Here is an 18,246-nt window from a genome sequence, read left to right as displayed (position 1 = left end):
CATTAACACTGAACAATTTAACCATACGCAACATAGCGCACCTTTAATTTAACTTTGAATCAGTTTGACTTTCATTTGAATTACTTGACAATTTCCGATACATGATCAAGTATTTTATCCATGATCATTTGACATCACTTGGGTAAAATGTCTCCACCCTAATCACAATGTGTATGTGTAATACGCACTGATACAACCAATACATTTACTGCATTTTGTGCTGCTGGTTTCAGACACAAAGTTGGTGTTTCCATGGTGAGCTGTGACAGAAGCAGCGCGTCCAAGGCCTCAGGCAATTGTAGCAGTTTGACTCCATGGCCTTGTCAGTGAATGGGAAATAGTCACAGAATTCTGAGTTACTGCAGTGTTATGGAAGGAAGGGAAAAGTCATGAGTTGAGTTTCATCCCTATTACAGCAACCACTACAAAATACTCCATGGATACTTCCCTGGTATCTTTGTTTTTGTTAAAAAAGAAAAACAGGCGACTTTATCATTTTTACAGTCTTGCCGGGTGTCACTTCCAAGATTTTTTCTTTCATACTCATACATATTGTCATTGTAATTTATTGTGCACAATAGTTTTGTAGCCTTTTGTTCTCCATTGTAATGTATTGTATTGTATCTTCGTCTTCTAATTCAATCTACATTAATTAATGTGATTTTATTCATATAATATCTTATTATTCTAGCAGAGTCAGAATATATCAATTGCCAGTTAACAAAATTCACAAACTGCAACATAAAACAACAAATAATAATAAATATAGACTATGATAAAATAAGATCAAATGAGGCGTGCATACAAAATTAGGAGTTGACTAAAATAAAATGAAAATAGACTTATATAATAATGTGAACAACAATAGTGCAAATACTGGCAGTGTAACAGATAGTGTGTTGGCATGATTTATTCAAGTGACAGGTGGTATAAAGTGTTCATATGCATTATTTATTGTGTTTTAGAAATATATGGTGCAGAATTAGGCAAAAAAGCTGGTATAAAACATATCTGTTGGAGAAATGACTTCCTGATTGCTACTATAGGCCTATTTTGTCTACGTATTAACGTTTAGATACAAATACTCACTGGTAACTGGGAAAGACATGTTGTCATATAAATTGCATACATTATGGCTTTTTTGTTATCCTATTTTTACAGAAAAAACTAAACAACTAAGATGATTTATTGCCGTCCAGCTGGAGTCTAACAAAGACTTTAGATGGAAGAGTCAACGCGGACAAAAGGCTTTCACAGCCTCCTGCTACATCTCCTCTGACCACAAGAGGTCCTCCAAGAGTCAACATTCTGATTGGTCACAGCTGTTCCCCTCAGCCAATCACAGCCACCCGTGTCTCCACCGTCGCTTCCGGGTGTCCTAAATGACGAAACAGCTCCATTAGCGTTTAATATTTTGTATATTTTTTACCTTGATCTACGGCGACTTTTTACCAACCAAAATGAACAGGATTTTCGGACGAGGGAAGCCGAGCGCGCCACCCCCGAATCTGTCGGATTGTATCGGAAATGTGAGGAGTGTCGACTCAAGAAGTGTCATGATGTTGTAATCTAACGGGACCATAACAAAGCTAGCATTATTATTGATCTGAGACAACAAACACACCCCGCTAAGGCTAATTAGCTATTGACAAAATACCCTGATTTCTTTCCTTTCCTCTCGAAAAGATACGATTATATTTCAGCTTGGTAATTAACGTTAGGTGAACCGTTATTATGTAATTCACTACAGGGAGACATGTCTTGTTCTCTGGACCTGCCATGTTCTAATCAAATGAAATGTTATGTCACGTTAATTGCGAAGTAAATAACGTGTCTTGTCCATTTGTGTGTTGCAGGTGGATGCCAGGGCTGAGTCCATTGATAAGAAGATTACCAGACTAGACAACGAACTGATCAAATACAAGGAACAAATTAAAAAGATGAGGGAAGGGCCAGCAAAGGTAAACAAGGAGACAGATTTTATATTAAGATGTTATACACAAAAAACAGTGATTATAAATATGCAATAATAATTATACTTTTATCTGTTTCATCGCTTTAATTGTGCGTCTTTTACAGAACACAGTGAAACAAAAGGCAATGCGAGTCCTCAAGCAGAAAAGAATGTGAGCGTAATGCATTTGTTTTGTATTATCAGGTTGTTTTGCTCTATTCAAAGTTTTGAACACTTTTGAGAAATTGTTATTAATTATTAGTCAAATATCCACATGCACTGATAAGTGACATTAACAAGTTCTAGAAAGTTTTAGATTGCTTTTATAGAATAGCAAAAAGGTTAGTTTAATTTTATTTTCTCTCATCTATTTTTTCTTTCTTTTAAGTTTTTTTAAAAATCAAATAGTTGAATGTTTCTAAATACTCAAGCTACACATTTAACCATTGTTTGGCCATAACCAGGTATGAAGGTCAAAGGGAACAATTGTCTCAACAATCTTTCAACATGGAGCAAGCAAACTACACAATACAGTCTCTTAAGGACACAAAAACAACAGTAAGAATATTGAACGATATATAATTGGTTAAAAAAAATAAAAGTAAACATTTCTTATGTCTTTTGTTTTTTACTTTGCTGTTTAATCTAGGTGGAGGCCATGAAGATTGGAGCCAAGGAAATGAAGAGGGCTTACAAAGATGTGAAAATAGATCAAATTGATGTAAGTATTTTCAATACACAATTTTTCCTTTTTAGGAATATGCAACAAGCCTATAAGTGAACATATGTCTTATAAAATGTATAGCTTGTACCTGGAGACATTGTCTTGGGAACATTTTGTATTGAGAGGTAAATAGAACTCAGCACTCTAGAGCAGCTGGCAATCATCCACGGGAAGTGTATGCAGCACACATGCGAACATAAATGCGTTCACAAATACGAACACACATGTGAACGCACATGCAAACACTAAAATGCAAAAATCGGTATCATTTTATAAGCCCAGGTTCAAGGTTACTTTATTTGTCTCCCTTGAGAAACATCTTGCTTGTGCTAATGGTTCTGCTGCACATAAACAGAGACAAATAGACAAAAGGCTATAGACAGAAGAAGATGCAAGAAAGTGCACAACCTTTACTCCCTCTCTTCCTATACACACATTCTCACATCACTATTATTTAATAGCTTAACTTAAACGGGTATAAATGAGTACTTTATATATTTTGCCAGCACAGTGGTACTCTGTAGCTCCTCCCTGAGCTCAATAGTTCATATTCAGGGTGCAGCGCATGTGTAGGGTCAGAGAGGATGTTTCTTGTCTCATGGCCTGTTCATGAAGCTGTGGGCCAAGAGGGACAGGAGTGCCCATATTTTCCTTACTGTCCTAAGATTTAATATTTGTGTTTTTGATTTAACCACTACATTTCCAAACCAGCTGATGAGCCCGTACCTTCAACTCAATCAATGCACTATAAAAGATATGCATGCTATTTTGACAGACACCAAATAATCTGAGGCTGCGCAGGATGTGGAGGCACTGATGTATTCTGCTACAAACACTAGTCACCTGTCAGATCCCTGTGAAACGAACCGAAAAGCATCAAGAGCAGGAATGATCAAAACGGCATAAAAATCAAGAGTGAACCATAAACGGATTGAAGAGATATGTCTGCACATTTGTAGTTTAGTCAACAATAAATAAATCTCTAGCAATGAAGAGAAATTCCATGCCCTTACATACACACATCTAATAAGTTTAGTCCACACCAAAATATTGAGTTATTCACTTGTCAAATTTCCCACCTGCATCTCTTACACTGTATGTATCATTTCAGGATTTGCAGGACCAACTGGAGGACATGATGGAAGACGCCAATGAGGTCCAGGAAGCCCTCAGCCGCAGCTACGGCACTCCGGATATCGACGAGGATGATCTAGAAGCCGGTTTGTTTTTTGTTATTAAATGCAAATGTCTGAAGAGACAAGGATTGCGGCTCAGTCTGTGTGTAAGCTAATCAGGTCACAATGCTTGTAATCAGACACTAGCATTCCCCGTAACTAGGCCAAGTTTCTTACAATTGATTATAGCATGGAAATTTACCATAACAAACAAAATAATTACTCAGTGGGATTATATAGTCTTTGGAAACCCTGGCAGTGCAGAAACATATCTTTGTTTACAGAGCTGGATGCCCTGGGAGATGAATTGCTGTTGGATGATGATAGTACTTACCTGGATGAAGCATCATCTGCCCCGTCTATTCCTGAGGGAGTTCCCAGCGACAGCAAAACAAATAAGGTAACAATACATCTAAGGAAAAGTCAAAGGTGGCCACATGCAAAGGTTCAGTTTCTTCCTCAGTTTCTTTCTAATAATAGAGAAAACTTTCATGGGTGTGTTTATATTAGGTTAAGGTTAATGTACATTTTACTGTCCGTGTAGGGATATTTGACCCTCAGGAGTATTGGTCGCTGTGTGCAGCCCCAAGATCTTGTACTAGGCTTGGTCAGCACGACCTTCGCTTGAGGATTTTACATATTCTGCGTGTTTTGTGTTAGTGGTTTTCATTTTACACCTAGCGCCTCCTCAAAATATATTTGGCTTTTTATAGACCACCAGATCTAGATTATGTTTAAATCAGGTTTAAACTAGGGCGAAACCTAAATTGGGCCTAACAGTAGTTTTAAATTAGGACAATTCCAAACAAATACTTGAATTGCAAAGACTCCTGTGTACCCAGTTTGTCGTGCATGCTGTAACTTGTAGGTTTTATATTGAAGATGTTTATCTACTTATAATAGTTATTTACAAAAACGACATAACTTCTGTATAAATGCATACACACAACTACTTCCACATATATATAGCACACAACACAACTACTATTTAAACTTATTTACTTTGTCTTTCAGGATGGTGTTTTGGTGGATGAGTTTGGGCTGCCTCAGATCCCAGCTTCGTAAAGTACTGATGGAGAGAACTACTGCACTTCAACATCACTTTTATATGTAGAGTAACATTAAAACATGCAAATCCATATAGACCCAAAAACACTACATTATTTGAAGATGTCATTACGCTGGGTTGTGTACTGTTACTACTACCACTCAAGCATGAGGCCTTGTAACAAATAAAACATTACCTTCCTCTGGCACTGGTTTTACAATAATTTAATTTATTTTCCTTGTGTTATCAGTATTTTTTGTGATAAATTGTGTTCATTTTAATATTGTGCTTTCTGTCACTGAAACATGTTAAATAAAGGTTTTACTTATCCTTGCTCTTAATATTATTTTATGAAAAGTTAGTTATCAATAGAATAGAAGAAGTGTACTAATATTCTTTATTTAAATATAAATCATCATACATATTGGTTATTTTCTTTTTTGGAGTAAATAACCAAAATAGAACAAAAAAGACGAAATGATAATAAACAACTGTTTCCGGTCACAACCGGAAGTTGTTAATTGTAGCTCTGAGTTAGCTTAGCTTTGCAGTTCCTTTTGCATCTTTAAACTGAAATGATCTAAATCTGTGATTTAGATCATTTTATCAAACTACAATGTCAGAGGAAACGCTAACAGTGACAGTTGCTTACGGTGATGTTATGATTGAATTTATAGAGAATAATCTTGATTTTACGTGATGTAAACGTGACAACGATGGTAAAAATGTGTAGCGGAAATGTGTAACATGTCTCCTGCTAACGAAAGCTAATGTTAGAAATAATAAAAAAATAAAAAATAAACTGTTTAGTAATCGTTTAAAGTGTAAAACAAATCCCTTTGTTTAGTAAGGCATGTGTGAGTCCAACCCATTTATAATATCAAACTGGTGTAATAATAACGATAACCCGGTATCTTAACTGCAGTTTGCATTCTGTTTTATTGATTGCCCTCAATAGCATGTACTACTTACTGATCAGCTTTGATAATCTTGTGTAGCAAAAACTGATTTTTGCTTTCACTCCAGGTTCTGCAAAACATAACATTTCAATATCAGGAAGTGATGGCAATGCTCCAACTGTCAAAGATCTGTCTGATGCTCTCACACAAGCCACAGGTGTCCCACAATCTTCCCAGAAAATCATCTTCAAAGGTATGGGATGTCATGTTTAACCATTAAGTAAATAGTGATGTTTATATGCAGACTCTTGTTAACATTTTTGTTTGAATTATTAAGGAAAATCACTAAAAGAGATGGCGGAGACTCTGTCAAGTTTTGGAGTTAAACCCGGCTGCAAACTAATGATGATTGGAAAAAGGGTGAGACTGTTGGCTTAATCATATTCACATATTATATTGTTATAATTGTCAGTACTGCAGTGCATTCCATAGTTGTATAATTGATATTTTCATTCAAAATTATGGATTTTTTTTAGGGGGATGGGAAAATGATCTCAAGGGTGTGTTTACATTTTGATCAAACAAAAAATATTTAATTTAGCAAGTTACACCTTTGAAGAAGAAGCTGTTCCAGAATCAGAATAGGGTTTATTGCCATTTGTCGATAAACAAAATTTACAGACATAGGAACTTGTCCTCGGTGCAACACAAACAACAAAACATTGAACAATGAATACTGAACGGCATGATATGTACACAATAAAATCTAAAGTATAAAGTTATGTAGTAGTGCAATAGGAAGCGGTGGTATGTACATAATAAAATCTAAAGTTAAGTAGTGCAATAGGAAGTGACAGTGCAGTGTTCATGAGTTCAACGGCAGAGGGAAAGAAACTGTTCTTGTGACGGGAGGTTCTGATCCGAATGGACCTTAGCCTCCTGCCTGAGGAGAGTGGCCTCCTGCCTGAGGAGAGTGGCCTCCTGCCTGAGGGGAGTGGCGTCCTGCCTGAGGGGAGTGGCCTCCTGCCTGAGGGGAGTGGCCTCCTGCCTGAGGGGAGTGGCTTGAATAGTCCGTGTCCAGGGTGAGAAGGGTCGGCTGTGATCCGACCTGCTCGTCCCAGAGTCCTGGAGACGTACAGGTCCTGCAGAGATGGAAGTCTGCAGCTGATCACCTTCTCAGCAGAGGCACAATGCTCTGTAGTCTCTGTTTGTCCCTGGCTGTGGCTCTAGTGTACCACACGGTGATGGAGGAGGTGATGGAGGAGGTGAGGATGAACTCAATGATGGCCGTGTAGAACTGCACCATCATCTCCGCTGTCAGATTGGCTTTCCTCAGCTGCAGTAGGAAGTACATCCTCTGCTGGGCCTTCCCGGTGAGAGAGCTGATGGTGGGCCCCCATTTGAGGTCCCGGGTGAAAAAGCAGTGTTACAATGATAGCAAAACTATTCAATCAAATATCAATCAAAAATTGTGAACTGCATCACCAAATTTATTCATTATGAATATGTCCAAATTGTATCTTGCCCCATTCTTAGTTTTTGATCATGCTGAGTTTATCTTTTATGGCATATCAATAAAACACAGCCATATCTGATCTCAAACAGAACAGTCCAGAAGAAGAAGCAGAACTGAAGAAGCTGAAGGATATTGAAAAATCTGTTGAACAAACTGCAAAGAAATTGGAAAAAGTGGATGGAGAATTAACTGGACTTAAGAATGTAAGTAAATAATTATCCATTTGTAATACTTATTGAAATATATATCTTTCTTTTAAAAAATCATTTTTTACAGGGCTTTTTGGCCAAAGACCTTCAAGCCGAAGCATTAAATAAACTGGACCACAGAGTGAAAGCTGCAGCAGAACAATTTATGAAGATCTTAGAACAGATGGATTCCATGGTAATTTTGAGACGTAAACTACACACACATTTCTAAACACATTTCTAAACTTATCTAATTTCAACAGAGCTTACCGGAAAACTTTAACGACTGCAAAATGAAAAAGAAAGGCATAATTAAAACAGTACAGGTAAATCTTTCTCTCAAAATGTTTTAATTGTGTGTGTAGCGTATTCATTTTCATTGTTTTTACCCTTTAGGATTTCCTGGCTCAGTGTGACAGAATTGAAGCTTGCATAACAGATCACATAACAAAGATCCAGTCTAAAAACTTGGCCTTGGCAGAATAAACCTCTGTTGAGTTTTACACTGTTCTGTGAGCAGTGAATGTACAGGAAGCTTCCGGTGCGGAGCAGTTTTTGACTTATTTATTTTACTGTGTTTCCACAAAACTGTGTGCTGAGTCCATCCCAAATGTTACAATGTTTGTGCTAAGAATAATGTGTATCCCCAAAATAACTGTTCAGAGAATGTTTAAATGATGTCTTATTATTTCAGTGAAGAGCACCAATTGGGTTCTTTCCAGAAAAAAGAATATACTGATTGTAAAAATTGCATTTGTCCCCATTAAAATACACAAACTTGAATGAGATTGATGTTTTATTCTTTAAAATACAGTCATAACATCACAACAGTCTTTTAAGATAAAGTCCAGTTTTATCCAGCAGTTGTGAGTCTTTTTAGACGTACTTTCTAGCGCAACATAATGTAACAGGAACTGAAATGTGCAAAAATGTCTTTGAAAGCTGGTCCCTTAAAATCAACTACTAGTATGGTTGCAATTTAAGATTTGCATTGCGGAAGAACAACTTGTCAACATTCTTTGCTTTGAGGCGATTGCGTTTTTGGCTGACCACTTCACTGACTTTTAGAACATTTCTAACAATTGACAACACAAAGTCCCGCTGGCCACTAGAGGGAGCCACCGTGCACCATGACGACAATACATGGATTAGATCAGGAGTGTCCAAACCTTTTTCACCAAGGGCCGCATTTTGGGGCAGAGGGCCACAAACAACTTGACAATGTCGAATTTGTTGAATGACAAAGTGAATCATTCGAAATTTTGCATTTGATGTAATTGCAATGAGCCTCCACACCTTTAATTAGATCTGGAACATTAATATTAGATTGGTATAACATCAATATGCCTGAATTTTCCCAATTTCACAGTAAAAAGTACTAGTTTTGTTGTTTGGGCCAACATAGCAGGAAGCTGGAGGGCCAACAAAAATTGGTTTGAGGGCCGCATTTGGCCCCCGGGCCCTAGTTTGGACATGCCTGGATTAGATAGAGTCCATTCTGCTGTTTAAAGGGGTGTTTAGTGGCATAAATATGGGTAGTGAAAGTTTAATAACTTTGATTCTTGAGTTGTGGTGTTGAAGTTTTAAAGTTATTGAATTATATAGACATTTTTGTTATGAGATCGATAGCCAAAAAGTGACGACTGAGTATCGCTATATCGATATCATAGTATCGATCCACTCATCACTAGTGTTACGCAAGTTGATGTGTTAATTTAAAGTTTTATATTTTACATTTGATGAGTTTTTTTTGTTTTAGAGGGAGCTCGTGGGCCTGCTCTATGAGGACATTTAAAGTGTCAATAGGTATGTTTTATTTTTACTTTCCAATGTAAAACGTTTTTAGCTGTGCATAATCTCTCAAAGTGCTTATTCCTCTGCCATGTCAATTATAAATATTTTCATTGTTCATATGATTTATTTTAACGTGAGTCAACATAAGTAAATCCTGTGTAACTTGGTAATAACAGGGCCAGTATATATAGTTAGCTCTGAGTGCTATGTTGCAGTCTGCAGAGTGGAGCATGTGTATCTGTCTGTATGTGAAGACATTTAAAGTGTTTTTAAGTCACAGGAGTAAAGTTGATCAAATCCACACTGTGTCCTGTTTTTCGTATTAAGTATATAAACGTTTATAACATTTTAGTTTGAATTACTAAGGAAAATCACTAAAAGAGATGGAGAAGAGTGTAAAATTATGGAGTTAAAACGGGCTGTAAACTAATGTTGATTGTAAACAGAGTGTGTTAAAAAGGCTCCATGCTTAAGGGGCCGAGACGATTACTATACAGTTTTATTTATGATTTCTAACATTAGCTTTTGTTAGCAGACTTTTTTTTCAATGGCAGTAGGATGTTTTACAGAAACATATGTCAAATTGCCAAATATCTTGAGAATAAAAATGCCTGGGAATAATAATACAGAAAACAGAACAGAAAAGACACAAAAAAAAGAAAAAGAAACAAAAACAAGTAATAATGATGATAGATAAAGAAAATATTAGCAATACAGCTGAACAGTAGTAGCAGCAAGTACAGTAAATTATACATTAAAACCCAGCTGGTTACAATACTCAGTTTTGAACATTTTTTGGTTATCTTATGGAGTGATACTGGGGGTGATCGAGCTTTCTCTGTCGCTGGTCCTAGACTCTGGAACAAACTGCCCCCCGACATGCACCATCACAGATTTTAACCTTTTTAAATCTAGGCTAAAAACGTATTTATTCAGACTGGCTTTTAACATTCTGTAATGTAATGACACTTATTTTGTACAATTTGTTTTTATTTAGTTCTGCATTTTGTATAGCCTTGATTTTATTGTGAAGCACTTTTGTCACTTTTAGTGTTTTAGGGCTCTATAAATAAAGGTTGAATGATTGATTGATTTAATATACAATTTGAAATCTTTCAGAAGAATGAGAAACAACGGTTTTTGGTTAGTAAATTTACACTTATGGGTATACAATTTAGCCAATACAAGAAAACTGTTTATAATAAAGGCTTTGTCAAAAAATAAATAAAGTCCAGCCCAAATTTTAAAAGGTTTGTGCTGAGAATGTGTTTTAAATCGTATTTCAGTGAAGAGCACCAATTGGGTTATTTCCCCAAAAAAAAAATGGTATTAAAAATGTGTAATGTGTAATGTCCCCATAAAAATAAATGCACTTGAATAAAACACATGAACTTGAATCATATTGAAGGTTTATTCTTTAAAACACAGTCATAACATCACAACAGTCTATTAAGATAAAGTCCAGTTTTATCCAGCAGTTGTGTGTCTTTTTAGACGTACTTTCTAGTGAGACCCTTTAAAATTGTGCAAATATGCTTAAAAGTTGGGGAATTAAAGAGGAGATCCAGCTGTAAGCGTGTACAAACGACTCCATGAGGTATACCACATTCAAGATCCCATAAATAAAATGATACATGAGGAATTACCAGATAAAGTGGTGCTCGAGCTTCTAAACTACATGTCTGTTTTAGTCGTCCTTGTCCTTCGCACCGTGTTTTAAAATGCGGGTGAATGCGACATAGTTGAAGTTGCCTTTCTTGTCGATGGGCGCTTCACGGAAAAGCTCGTCCACGTCTTCATCTGTGAACCTGTCTCCCATCGTAGTCAGCAGCTCGCGCAGATAGTCCTCCTGGATTATACCTGTGCGGTGAGAAAATCATGATTCGCTTTTGTTGACTTTTGATCACTTGAAAGTTGTTTTAATGTAGAACGGTTATTACAAACCTCTAAACTTGAGGTGGTTAACGAGTCCAACAAAATCTTGGAAAATTTGTACTCACTATTTAGTATTAACTGAAAAACCTGACAAAAGTACTTCTCTACATATTAACCTCACAATGCCAGTGTATTTTCAAATATGCACCAAACCCCCCAAATTAATAGACATCAAAATGATTAAAAACAGAAAATGACCCTCCTCTAAACTCATCAATTGCTATATTTTGTGGAAAACAAATCAATAGGGATGTAACAATATGCAATATGTGGTAATTTGCATGAGCAGGTCAATTCTATAGTATTTCATTTTCAGATTGCAGATTTGATTTGCCTGCTTTATGGTCCATATCTCTCTAAATACTGGGCCAATCCACAGGGAACAAAACTGGCACAAAGTTCTACATTATTGAACTGCAAAGGAGTGATTGTTGTCGGTTGAAAGGAGTTTAAGACATAAGATTAATATGGCAAGTGTGTGGAGCCACTCGCAAACAAATAATGAGAAGGTTCAACATTTGTAGAGTTTAATTTGGATAACACAGGCCATTGTCCACCATCTGGAATGTGAACACAACCTGCTGTTATTACCACAATATTGTATTCATGGTAAAATATTTGATGCATTATTGTGGATAGGCTAACAGAATTGTAGAAATTATACCTTTTTCTTTAAAAAATGCCTTGACAAGCCTTTGATACGACTCAATAATGTCATATTCCAAAGAACTAAGCTATTTTATGCACATGTTTGTGAATTTTGTTCATTGACAATGGCAATAAACCTTATTCTGATTCTTCAATATTTTGTGACAGCCAAGGTATTATTGTGAGATTTTTGATGATACCACAATGTTAAGTTATTCCTACTAATCAAAGTAGCTAATTTTTATGATTTCTTTATTACGCAAACAAACAAAAACGTGGTCTGTATTACATTACATTATTATGTGGTCTTTTTGGATCGTTTTTCCGGTCACTTTGCTACAAACTCACCAGTTCCTTCTTCATCAAAACAGGCAAAAGCATTTCGGATCACATCTTCTGGATCTGTGCCATTGAGCTTCTCTCCAAACATGGTCAGGAACATAGTGAAGTTGATTGGTCCGGGTGCTTCGTTCATCATTGCCTCCAAATAGTCCTCTGAAGGGCTTTTACCTGATACAAGAGCAAGGCAGGCATTACAAACTGACCAACTTAACAGTATAATAATGCTGTGACTCACCCAAAGAGGCCAGCATATCATGGAGATCTTCTTTGTCAATGAAGCCGTCTCTGTTTTGGTCGATCATGTTGAAGGCCTCTTTGAACTCCTGGATTTGAGACTGGTCAAACATTGCAAACACATTGGAGGTTGCGCGCTGAGGACGCTTCTTGGTGTTCTTCCCCTTGGCCTTTTTGCTGGACATTTTGACAGCTTGGAGACAGACTACCTCCTGCTTCTGAAATACAATCCAAATGTGTTTAGTACACAACAACACAGACACGTGTTTTTAATTCTTACAAAGACTAGGTCAAAAAAAATGCTGAATCTAGAGTCAATTTAATCACAATTTTTGGCCTCCTTTGGGATTGTTCACATTTTGAACTAGTAAAGCAATTCTGCAGTCCTACTTTAGACCTAGTTTATACCTGGAATGCACCCTTTTTATCCCCGTTTCCAATCTGGTGGTATTTGCATACAAAAATCATGAAGTCAAACGTGAAAATAACATTTAACTTGGCGCATACTTTACCAGATACAAATTGCATCCAGAAAACAAATATTGTAGGTCGTTGTCATTTAAAAAATCGATCTACAATGACATAATGAGGCTAATTTTGTTTATTTCCCATTAACTATGAGATATTTCAACACTGTTTTGCTGCTCGGCCCAGTCAAATGAGCTAACTCGCTGCTAGCTCGACTTGACCCACATTCCTACATCTTGTGGATGAGCAAAGGTTTGTAGCACAGATCAGATCCAAATTATATCCCTTATTACACAACACAACATATATACTATTATGTTATTATAAATGTTACCCACCTTCGAAAATAAAGGATTATTCGCACGCCCGTCCAAACAAGCCGAGCGCAAGCTGTGACGTTCCACTTCCGGCTTCAGAACTGACCAATCAGGTTCAGTCTGTAATAGTCCTGACATTATTTTATTATATCCTCATTTCAATCATTTTAATTGATTGCGTGTTACAAAAATATAAACAATGATGATAATACAAATATATGAACGGGGTCTTAAAGTGGTCATATGGTCAATAGGGTAATCAGTATTTTAGCTTTTACATGACATAAAATATTTGGCCAACAGATGGCAGCATTATTCTACTTCACAGCCGTTTGGCCTTACGAGAGTTCTACAGTTCTGCAAAGTTGTTTCTCCCTCTTATGTAAGTGTTTAGTTATAGTTATTGGAAAAAGTACAATAAATACACAATAAATGAGTTGCACTTTTAATCTTTAGAGGAGACTCCATCCCTAATTTTGCCTTTTTTTCTCAGCCGTTTTTAAGAAGATTTTATGCTGACAATTTGACTAATCTGCTCTTTTCTTTCTCCTCAGTGCTGTGTAGAAGTCTGTCCAGTTCTGGAGGAAGGACCAGGTCCCTGCTCCTCGGGCCTGGCCCCTGGCCCTCTTTCGGTCACCGTCAGGTCTAAATTTAAAGCGGGGCCCAGCCTTAAAAGGTCCTGACGGAGTCTTGAGCATTCTGCCGAGTGGCAGCATTATTTTTGTTCTGTGGACCTCCGTCCTGTCCACTGCCCTCTCCCTGCCGCTTTGCTCCATCTGGACCTGCTTTTGCTACTTTTGGATTAGCATTTTCAACCTTTAGAGGTGGATTTCATTTGTGGTAAGTCATTTTAATGATATGTTTGGTATTAAGTAGTCTAGTAAGTGTGTGGTTTTGTTTGGTGTTATAATCATCCTGGACCAGGCCCTGAGGCTTGACTGGTTTCTTATAACAACATAAAGTAGAATCCTTTAATCCACTTTGGGTTTGTCACTCATTGTTCACTAACATAGGTAGTTTACTATGAAGCTACTGTGTCAGTGTCATTGTCATTTACTAAATGAAGAACAGCCTGTCCTTTCATTGTGAGAAGCAATTGTCCTTATTTATTATTAGCCAGGTTCATTTATTGGCTCTGCTCTAGTCAGTGCTTGTGCATTGGCTACTGCAGTGAGTGAGTCGGTTTATATGTTTCCAAAGGTACAATTACTCTTTTGACAAAAAGACAATGCCATTGTGTCAGCAGTCAGCAGTTACCTGGAGCCACAATGAATCATCACCTGTTGTTTACAAATGGGTCTTACAATTCAAGTCTATTTAAGTGAGATAACATCATTCCCTGTCTGAGTCAACATGCAACTTACTTGGCCTAACGTATTGTTAAAGGTAAGGACACATTTATGGTATAAAAAGTGTGAGTGAACAATCCAATACAGACAGTGATTTCCATATTATCTCACAGTGTATGCTGCTTCTTCATTTAACACAGTAGAAATAACAGAATTTAATATGATTCTCAAGTTTTCACCATTCTTGAAATCACTTTGAAATCTCCATCCCTAATCACTCATTCCTAATACCTCCATCACCCGACACAAATAACAAACCCAGTGTCAAAACTACCTTTTACATGAATCAGATTTATTTTCAGAGCTGACAAAGTAAAGATTTAAAAGATGGCGGCGAAGTCAGGGGAGGTTCGTATCAAAAAGAGAAAACAGCTGCAGAAGCATGTCCAGCTTGTCCAGCAGCATCAGGAGCAGAAGCATCAGTTTGAAAGCAGCTTTTACATGAGCTCCAAGTCCTCTGTTAGCAAGCAGACGTTCACATCTCACACGGCCAGCCAGGCAAGCCACACCGACCTCAGCAGCCTCCGCAGCCTCAGCAACCTGACCAGCAAGACCCAGAAGTGGTAAGAAGTCAAAATACTTATCATGAGACAGTCTTGCATTTGAAAAGCTGTTTTTGATGTTCCAGCAGGTTCATAAGTTGGCATAACAAGACCATTGGCTAATTGAGTTCTCCTTAAATGATTTATTTCGACATTTCTGTTTGTATTTATTGTCAACTGCAGGCCACAAGAACTGTACATTTACAGAAATTGTGTAACCAAACATTTTTCCTGTTTTTTTTTCTTCATTTTTGACCATATAACCACTGCCTTAATATCCCCCACAAAGAAATAGCACAATTAAGTATAATAATGTACACTTCATCTGGCTTACAGTGATCGTAATGTTATGCTTGATCTCCATCAATGCTCAGATGTGAAAAATGTATTTTGAACTGAAGTGATGTGTGCAAAAGAGGAAGGGACCGAGTCATCATTGTTGTTGTTGGTTTCTAATGGTACATTTACACAGCACTGTGCAAAAGATTTGGTTGAATCTAAATGTATGACCGATCAGTAATGAACAAAAGACGCATTTTAGAAAGGAATTAACCATTTCAAAATTTAGACTGAACCAGGACTAAACTCGTAACTAAACCTGGATCGATCAAAACTAGACAATGACATATAATCCACATAAAAACTAACATGGGCTCAATTTAGAACCAAATAAGTCATAAGTAAATAAGTATGAGTGTGGATCCAGATCCTAATTGGATAAAAGTGGTGCAAATATCCTTAAAGGTGCTTTATGTACATGTTGTGGTCTCCTTGTCTTACAGAGATGTTTTTGCTTTGCCTGGAACGCTTCACATTTCTGCAATTACAGTTATTTTGATTGCTTTAAAATACCTTAAAAAACAAATTCGCTGCTCGCCTCTCCACAGATCTGACCTGTAACTTGGCCCAGTGGCACTAGCTGCTTATCTCCATGGAGATAGATATGCTTAATGCTATACTGTGGAACGTTCTCTAGACAAACACGTGGTGGAGCCTCCGTCAGAAAAGTGAGTGCACCTTTAAAAGAACTAGCTTCCCCATCTTTTCATGTAAAATATAAGAGTTCTGAAGAATCCTGTGAGTCCACTTTATTATTACCATTGTAATTATATATTTACTTATATTTCATACTTAGTTATAACATTCCTCAATCAAAAACACACAAAAACAGTTTTGCACAGCGCTGTCATAAACGTCATCATGCAATATAACGGCTGCTGTATTACTTGCTGCTGCTTTGTTTTTCTATCCTTTTCTGTCCATTTGTTCTTTTGTTTCTTTGTCTGTGACACTTGTCAACATGAGATCTTTGTCCTTCAAGTGTCAGGGGTCAGGCCGTGTAGGAAACAGTGAGAGCTTTCTAAACAGAGGCAGGAAGAGGAATCTGATCCACGCTCAAACGCTGCCAGTGGCATTTACCGACCGCGGGGCTATTCCTGTAACACTATGCCCGAGGATCTGACTAAGACTAGTGTGAAGCCACTGTATATGACTAATGAAGTTATAATGACATCTTTGTTCATAGGAAAAGAACAATATGATTGGGATGAACATGAATTTTAGTTTCAACACTAAATGTAGTTGGCGCGATTCAAATGTTGTATATAATCACCATTATGGATAGAGCATTATCTATTGGAAGATAACACAAATGCAGATAATGCTACAGTTTACATTGCAACAGGACAAGTTTTTTTTTTTAATTACAGTGTAAAATTGTCTGTAGCATCCAAGTTTTTCAATACTCTAAAATCTGTTCCGTTTTTTATATTGTATGTGTATGATTTTTACATTATAATGTTAAAGAAGGTGCTTTATTGGTTCTGTGACAGTGAAACTATATTTTCTGAAATAACCAGTTGATGATTGCTTGTCCACAATTTTAAGAAGCAGTATAGTAGAACAAGTTTCAGTTGTAGTCATCTGGACTCAGTTTGAAAAAGTAGACGTTTCGACTCTCATCCAAGAGTCATTGTCAATAACAGAATTTAGGTCGAGAACTCCGATATTAATACTGTTCTGTGGTAAGACCCGCCCATTGGGCGGAGCCTTCCTGAAGTAGAAAGAGTTGTTGGTTTCAACAGAAACTCCCCCCTTGTATCTACCGAGCTAGCCTATTCAGAATCTTAATGGGCTATTAGAAACCTCTTTGTCTTAGTGAGACCCTGGCTCAACCACCCTGAGTACCTGATTAGCATCTAAATGTCCTGGTCCTTTACCTTTCCAGGGGTTCAGTAACCCATTATAGATAACAGGAAGATTAAACCTAAGCCCTCCATTTCTGTTTAAAGAAGGTCTTTCTTTTTTTTTTAACAAAAATAGCTTCCTTGACTCCTCTTTCAAACCATCTTTTCTCCCTGCTTAAAACCTTCACCTCACCGTCTTCAAACGAGTGATTAGAGGCTTCAAGATGGAGATGCACGGCACTCTGTGGACCTGAACTTGTATTTCTTCTGTGGAACCCCTGGAAAGGTAAAGGACCAGGGCATTCAAATGCTAATCAGGTACTCAGGGTGGTTGAGCCAGGGTCTCACTAAGACAAAGAGGTTTTAACAGCCCATTAAGATTCTGAATAGGCTAGCTCGGTAGATACAAGGGGGGAGTTTCTGTTGAAACCAACAACTCTTTCTACTTCAGGAAGGCTCCTCCCAATGGGCGGGTCTTACCACAGAACAGTAGTAATATCGGAGTTCTCGACCTAAATTCTGTTATTGACAATGACTCTTGGATGAGAGTCGAAACGTCTACTTTTTTTTTCAAACTGAGTCCAGATGACTACAACTGAAACTTTTTCTACTATGGAACACGCCTGGACGAATGAGGGATTACACCGACAAGAAGCAGTATAAAAACAATCTTTCTCTATTATTTTGACCAAAAGTAAACCTTTTGCCTCTCAAAGTAAGTTTTTACTTTCTTAAATCCTTACACTGTTACCGGTGCATTTGCTGAACTAAAAGTTTATCTCAGAAGGCTCCTGGTGACTCAGCTGTAGCTCTTTGACACCACAGGTTTTTTGTGTCTCTGTCTGAGCTTCCTGAAGTGTCACAGAATCACAGAAAGAAATGCAATAGCTCCGACGATTGTTTCTCCTCTGATCTGAAGGTTCAACT

At 37.3% G+C, this 18,246-nt stretch overlaps 4 protein-coding genes across 7 annotated transcripts in view; 3 read left to right on the top strand and 1 right to left on the bottom strand.

The window, feature by feature from the left end:
- The first annotated feature begins 1,348 nt into the window (after positions 1-1,348).
- Positions 1,349-5,231, top strand: chmp5a (charged multivesicular body protein 5a). Its single transcript, XM_072440826.1, has 8 exons — positions 1,349-1,529; positions 1,857-1,961; positions 2,080-2,126; positions 2,419-2,512; positions 2,604-2,675; positions 3,790-3,898; positions 4,138-4,253; positions 4,868-5,231. Exons 1-8 carry the CDS (start codon positions 1,461-1,463, stop codon positions 4,916-4,918), a joined length of 663 nt encoding a protein of 220 aa, XP_072296927.1. The 5' UTR covers positions 1,349-1,460; the 3' UTR covers positions 4,919-5,231.
- Positions 5,232-5,408: 177 nt separating this feature from the next.
- Positions 5,409-8,149, top strand: bag1 (BCL2 associated athanogene 1). The gene is made up of 7 exons (XM_072440863.1): positions 5,409-5,554; positions 5,928-6,053; positions 6,138-6,220; positions 7,406-7,519; positions 7,593-7,700; positions 7,768-7,830; positions 7,901-8,149. Exons 1-7 carry the CDS (start codon positions 5,518-5,520, stop codon positions 7,988-7,990), a joined length of 621 nt encoding a protein of 206 aa, XP_072296964.1. The 5' UTR covers positions 5,409-5,517; the 3' UTR covers positions 7,991-8,149.
- Positions 7,836-13,313, bottom strand: myl12.2 (myosin, light chain 12, genome duplicate 2). Of its 2 annotated transcripts, XR_011926057.1 has the most exons (5): positions 13,264-13,313; positions 12,459-12,669; positions 12,230-12,391; positions 10,799-11,158; positions 7,836-8,389 (listed from the first exon to the last, which is right to left on the bottom strand). XR_011926057.1 is itself a non-coding variant. In XM_072440864.1 (4 exons), exons 2-4 carry the CDS (start codon positions 12,640-12,642, stop codon positions 10,986-10,988), a joined length of 519 nt encoding a protein of 172 aa, XP_072296965.1. In that variant the 5' UTR covers positions 12,643-12,669; positions 13,264-13,313; the 3' UTR covers positions 10,698-10,985. The 2 variants fall into 2 exon arrangements, 1 of the variants encoding a protein (XP_072296965.1); XM_072440864.1 differs by lacking the exon at positions 7,836-8,389 and having other exon boundaries at positions 10,698-11,158.
- A 582-nt stretch (positions 13,314-13,895) lies between these two features.
- The window catches only part of myom1a (myomesin 1a (skelemin)), a 36,834-nt gene continuing 32,483 nt past the window's right edge, over positions 13,896-18,246 (top strand). For 2 of the 3 annotated variants that reach the window (XM_072440850.1, XM_072440849.1), the window contains exons 1-2: positions 13,944-14,082; positions 14,894-15,154. In XM_072440850.1, the coding sequence (XP_072296951.1) occupies positions 14,919-15,154 (236 nt within the window). In that variant the 5' untranslated portion in view covers positions 13,944-14,082; positions 14,894-14,918. Of the gene's footprint in view, positions 14,083-14,893; positions 15,155-18,246 lie in introns of all 3 variants that reach the window. The other variant, XM_072440851.1, reaches the window with a different exon arrangement.

This window comes from Eucyclogobius newberryi, unplaced genomic scaffold (assembly GCF_026437365.1).
Source record: "Eucyclogobius newberryi isolate DKJ021-1_F unplaced genomic scaffold, fEucNew1.0.hap1 SCAF_12, whole genome shotgun sequence".
Lineage (NCBI taxonomy): Eukaryota > Metazoa > Chordata > Actinopteri > Gobiiformes > Gobiidae > Eucyclogobius > Eucyclogobius newberryi.
Note: the sequence above shows the minus strand (reverse complement) of the source record. Positions and strands in the feature narration are given on the sequence as shown.

What these genes read in the sequence shown, in the direction of transcription:
- chmp5a (XM_072440826.1), top strand. Translation starts at nt 1,461, where the DNA reads ATGAACAGGATTTTCGGACGAGGGAAGCCGAGCGCGCCACCCCCGAAT. An exon ending in TGTCGGATTGTATCGGAAAT is followed by an intron (nt 1,530 to 1,856) that starts GTGAGGAGTGTC and finishes TGTGTGTTGCAG; the next exon opens with GTGGATGCCAGGGCTGAGTC. An exon ending in TTAAGGACACAAAAACAACA is followed by an intron (nt 2,513 to 2,603) that starts GTAAGAATATTG and finishes TGTTTAATCTAG; the next exon opens with GTGGAGGCCATGAAGATTGG.
- bag1 (XM_072440863.1), top strand. Translation starts at nt 5,518, where the DNA reads ATGTCAGAGGAAACGCTAACAGTGACAGTTGCTTACG. An exon ending in TAATGATGATTGGAAAAAGG is followed by an intron (nt 6,221 to 7,405) that starts GTGAGACTGTTG and finishes GATCTCAAACAG; the next exon opens with AACAGTCCAGAAGAAGAAGC. An exon ending in AATTAACTGGACTTAAGAAT is followed by an intron (nt 7,520 to 7,592) that starts GTAAGTAAATAA and finishes CATTTTTTACAG; the next exon opens with GGCTTTTTGGCCAAAGACCT.
- myl12.2 (XM_072440864.1), bottom strand. Translation starts at nt 12,642, where the DNA reads ATGTCCAGCAAAAAGGCCAAGGGGAAGAACACCAAGAAGCGTCCTCAG. An exon ending in TGATATGCTGGCCTCTTTGG is followed by an intron (nt 12,392 to 12,458) that starts GTGAGTCACAGC and finishes CTCTTGTATCAG; the next exon opens with GTAAAAGCCCTTCAGAGGAC. An exon ending in TTTTGATGAAGAAGGAACTG is followed by an intron (nt 11,159 to 12,229) that starts GTGAGTTTGTAG and finishes CTCACCGCACAG; the next exon opens with GTATAATCCAGGAGGACTAT.